The sequence below is a fragment of the Penaeus vannamei genome, chromosome 40, assembly GCF_042767895.1.
Source record: "Penaeus vannamei isolate JL-2024 chromosome 40, ASM4276789v1, whole genome shotgun sequence".
Classification (NCBI taxonomy): Eukaryota; Metazoa; Arthropoda; class Malacostraca; order Decapoda; family Penaeidae; genus Penaeus; species Penaeus vannamei.
Genome location: NC_091588.1, coordinates 16,297,670 through 16,302,669, shown reverse-complemented (window position 1 = coordinate 16,302,669; position 5,000 = coordinate 16,297,670). Strand labels below are relative to the sequence as shown.

The 5,000-nt window shown below is 32.2% G+C and overlaps 1 protein-coding gene across 1 annotated transcript in view; it reads right to left on the bottom strand.

Annotated features, from left to right (window-relative positions):
- Positions 1-5,000, bottom strand: part of LOC113804500 (protein 60A-like) — a 13,291-nt gene that overhangs the window by 962 nt on the left and 7,329 nt on the right. The window contains exons 2-4 of the mRNA XM_027355389.2: positions 1,349-1,517; positions 930-1,069; positions 505-678 (exon numbers count right to left, since the gene is read on the bottom strand). Of these exons, the coding sequence (XP_027211190.2) occupies positions 505-678; positions 930-1,069; positions 1,349-1,517 (483 nt within the window). The remainder of the gene's footprint in view (positions 1-504; positions 679-929; positions 1,070-1,348; positions 1,518-5,000) is intronic.

Here is a 5,000-nt window from a genome sequence, read left to right as displayed (position 1 = left end):
AGATCCACTGATGTGTTGCTACAACAACAAGATAAATACAGCTGTTTTTCATTCAACTGATTCAGGATTTCGTGTTACTTCAATATGTTATTGCATATATTTTAATACCAGCATCTCCTCGGCTTTGCTGACAGCCTGAGAAGCAGAAGAAAAACAGCATCAAAGGCAACACAACCAACATATTCTCCCATTTGGTTCTAGCAACATGTTCAGACCTCTGTGATTAGCCTACTTCGGCTTCTTTATATTTACTTTTACATTTGATCAGAAGGAAAGTATGCATAGGAAAATAAATTATGAAGGTAAAACACACGCGCGCACATACACAGACGCACGCACACAGATATATAGATACATAGATAGATGAGAGAGAGAGAGAGAGAGAGAGAGAGAGAGAGAGAGAGAGAGAGAGAGAGAGAGAGAGAGAGAGAGAGAGAGAGAGAGAGAGAGAGAGAGAGAGAGAGAGAGAGAGAGAGAGCGAGCGAGCGAGCGTCGAGTACCGACCCCTGTACTTCCTGGGCTTGCTGATAGCTGGCCTGGCCACGGAGCGGGCGGTACGGATCCGCTTCTTCTTGTGGGCACTGGCCGGGAGGGCGAAGAAGCCGACCATGAAGGGCCTGTAGTCCTCCTCGTCGTGGGAGCCGGAGATCCCCACCTCGTGGAAGTGCCGCTCGTGTTCTGGAGGGAGGAGTCGGGGGAATGAACTTCACTGGGGCGAATGGTGAATGACGTTGTTCCTTCGATACGGTGTTTTAGGAATGGAGGAATAAGGAAGTCTATAACGCAAAATATGGATCGTAAACACACACACATATATTCATATACACACAGATATGCATATATAAACATATACATGTATATATAAACATATATGTGCATATATAAACATATAAGTATATATCCCCATTCACAGTCACTCCGCCACTCACTGTATCCGGGCGACGTGACCGCCAGCCGGAGGCCGTAGTTGGTGTCGGGGAAGATGAGCCACGAGAGGACGGGCCGCGTGACGTTCACCGTGACCCAGCCGGGCTCGCTCAGGCTCACCCGCGCCACCTTCGACTCGCTCCTGGAGGGGAAAGATGATTCTACATGGGTCTTTGTCATTTTTACTTTTTTTAAGGAAAATTGATGGTATATCGAGGGTATTATTTGAATCATCATCGTTTTTTTTCAATTATGTGGTCTGGTTACATTTGATATTTTATAAATATGAAGATATGAAAATATATCATATACCTCACTTACTAAATAACATGCAGACAAACAATCACAAACAAGCAATGCATGCACAACACAAAAATACAAACTAGACCAAATTAACAAAGCAAAAACTCCCACCGCTCACCCTTGTTCATCGGTGACCACATACACATGCAGAGTGACCACCTCGTCGAAACCAGGCTGTCTGTGGACCTGGATTTCCGCCCCGAGAAGCGAGTGGTCCAGAGGCACGTCGTTCACATCGAAGTACAGCCGTTTGTTGGCGCCGTGAGCTGGGCGACCCGTGGGCGGATCTGAAACAGCGGGGAAGCGGGAGTGATGGTGATGATAAGAGAAGGAGGAGTGTAATTATAAAAATAATAGCAATGACAAAAATAATGCTGATATATAATAATAAAATAATAATAAAATAATAATATATAATAATAAAATAATAATATAATAATGATAATGATGATGATGATAACATTATAGCAATGGTAATAATGATGATAATAATTGCAACGACAACAATAATTATAATAATAGCAAAAATATTATGACACAAATAATGATGATACTAATATTAACACCAACAAAAAGACCAAAAACAACAACAAAAACTTCAACAACAAAAACAACAATAATACAATAAATAATAACAATAATAATGATAATTATAATGCTAATAAAGAAATAATAGCAATAGTAATAATAGAATTGATAATATACTACTAATACTACGACTACTACTTTTGAAAATGATAATAATGATAAGAACTACAAAAAACAACAATTACAATAATAGTAATAGTAATAATGATAATGACAATAATAATAATATAATAATACTAATAATGGTATTAATAAAGATAATGATAATGATATTAGTAATAATAATAATAATAATAATGATAATAACAATAGTAAAAATAATAATAATAACAATAATAATGATAATGATAACTATAAGAGCAAAGGTTATAAAAATATGAATTAGAAATAATCATAGTGATTATCATGATAATAATAATGATGATAATAATAATAATAAAATAAAAAATAAGAAAACGATAATAAATAATTTTAATAATAACAATGGCCATAACGACCAAAATGATTATAAAAATAATGATGACAACTTCAACAAAAACAGTAATAATAATAATGATAATAATAATTATTAAAACAAAAAATAATAAGGGTAATTGTTACAGAGACCCTCCCAGAGACTAAATCGAAAAAAGGGTGTTTTTCTGCAGGAAATCCAATGATTTCATCGATTCTCTTTAGCGAATGAATCGTTCAGGAGATCGAGTACAATTTCCCCGTCGACGATCTTGATTTGATAGTCCCGTTAGCAGGGGAGGGCATGAAGTATATCAGGGAAATTATGGGGTAATACAGGCTTAAATAAGAATAATAAAGATTTTAAAATGCGTAAAACTAGCACATTAAATGCTTAAAATCGGCCAACGAAACTCTACGGGTGTAACCACCATCTTTGACATTCTACGGACTGACGCGCCAGAAATCAAAATCTCTACGGGAATCCAACCCACTTTTCGGCAAAAGTCTACGGGAATTCACACATTCCAACCCCCCAAAAAACGTATTGACCCATAAACCAACCTAATATATCAATATAAATTTCCGTGACTAAGCGTGCCCTTCGGGCACTGCCCGAGGGGAGGGTTGATGGGGGGCAAGCCCCCCAACACCCCCGGGACACATTCTTTCCACCTCGGTATGCACGGCAAGATAGAGCTGCATTCATACGAAAAATAATAAACCAAATTCCTTTATATCTGGAACCGTCAAACTTTCTTTTGTTCCCTTCTACCGTCTGGACTGCTTCGATTTTAATAACTTTTTTCGGCATTTGGAGCTCTTGGTGGGCCCACATATTAAACTGGGATCGTTATTGAAGTCCATTTTATCTTCTTTGTCACTGTATAGTCTTAAGAATAACCCAGAATGAGCACAACACTAAAAACGCAACATTTCTTACCGGCGTTCCATCTCGAAATGAGCGGGCCGGCCAGGTGTCAACCAGGCAGCAGGCGAAAGGAAGTGTGAAATGCAGAATGCACACGAATCCAAGGCTATAAATCAATCTTAAAACACGCAAATGAAGTATAATGACATTAATAAAACACTTTAAGAGCATGAATGTGTAACATTATACACATATGTAGCCAAATATTGTACTGACATGCACGTAGTAATATTGGAACTACTTAGGGCATCGCATTAAAGAGTTATGGTTCAGTGTTGTGTTTTTCCTTGCAAGATAAACAAGCTGATCGACTTTGAAAGGCGAGCGCGCGTTATATGTTCGTCATTTAGCGGTGACTATGAGATATGAGACCGCTGCAGCTTAAAGTATGTTCTATCCCACGCTACTTTCCGCTCTATAAGATGGCGGTGTCCATTAATCTCTATCTACGCGCGTCGGTGTCTGTAACTTCTTCCATAATAAGATAATAACATTGGTGATCATGATAACAATAATAATAATAATAATAATAATAATAATAATAAAATAATAATAATAATATTAATAAAAAGGATAATATTTACACTAAAAATAATAATGATGATATTTTAAAAAATCATAATCATAGCTAAAATTATGATTGTAATAATGATGATGATAATGAGAGTTATAGTAATATTAAGAATGATATAGGTAATGATACTACTACTACTACTAATGATAATGATAATAATAACACCAACAGCAATAGCAATGATGATAATAATAACGGTAATAATAATGAGAATAGTAATAACAATAATAGTAATAATAATAAGAAGAACATCAACAACAACATCAATGATAATAATAAGACTCATATTACTACTTCTAGTAATGATTATAATAAAAATCATAACAACAGCAGCTACAACAACAATATTAAAAAAGAAATAGTGATAACTATATTGATATAATTAAAGATAATAATAACAACAACAACAAAATAAGATGGTAACAAAAACAACAAGAATAATAATATTAATAATACTGATAAAAATAATAACAATAATAATAATAATGATAATAATAATTATTGTAACAATGATAATAATAATGATAATAATAGTAATAATAATGAAAATAATAATAACAATAATAATAATAATGATAATGATAATAATAATAAAACCGATAATAATAACAACAACAACATCAATAATAATAATAATAATAATAATAAATAATAACAGCACCACCAACAACAAAAACAACAACAATAATAATATAAATGAATGAATGAAAGTAATGAATAATAATAATATTGATAATAATAATGATAATAACAATACCAGCAATAATAGTAATAATAAAAATATAACAATTATCACCATCATCATCATCATTATAATGATAATAATAATAAAAACAATAATAGTAATAATGATAAAATAATAACAACAACAGCAACAGTAATAAAGTAATAAAATAATAATAATAGTAAAAATAAATAACATCAATAATAATGATAATAAAAGTAACAACAGTAATAAAAATAATAACAAGAACAACGACATCAAAAATAATAATAATAATTTTTATTAATAACAATAACATTGATAATAACAATGATGATAATGATAATTAATACTAATACTAATACTAATACTAATACTAATAATAATAAAAATAATAATAATAATAATAATAATAATAATAATAATAATAATAATAATAATAATAATAATAATAACAACAACAACAACAATAATAATGACAATGGTAATAAAAACAATAATAGTAATAATAACAAAAATAA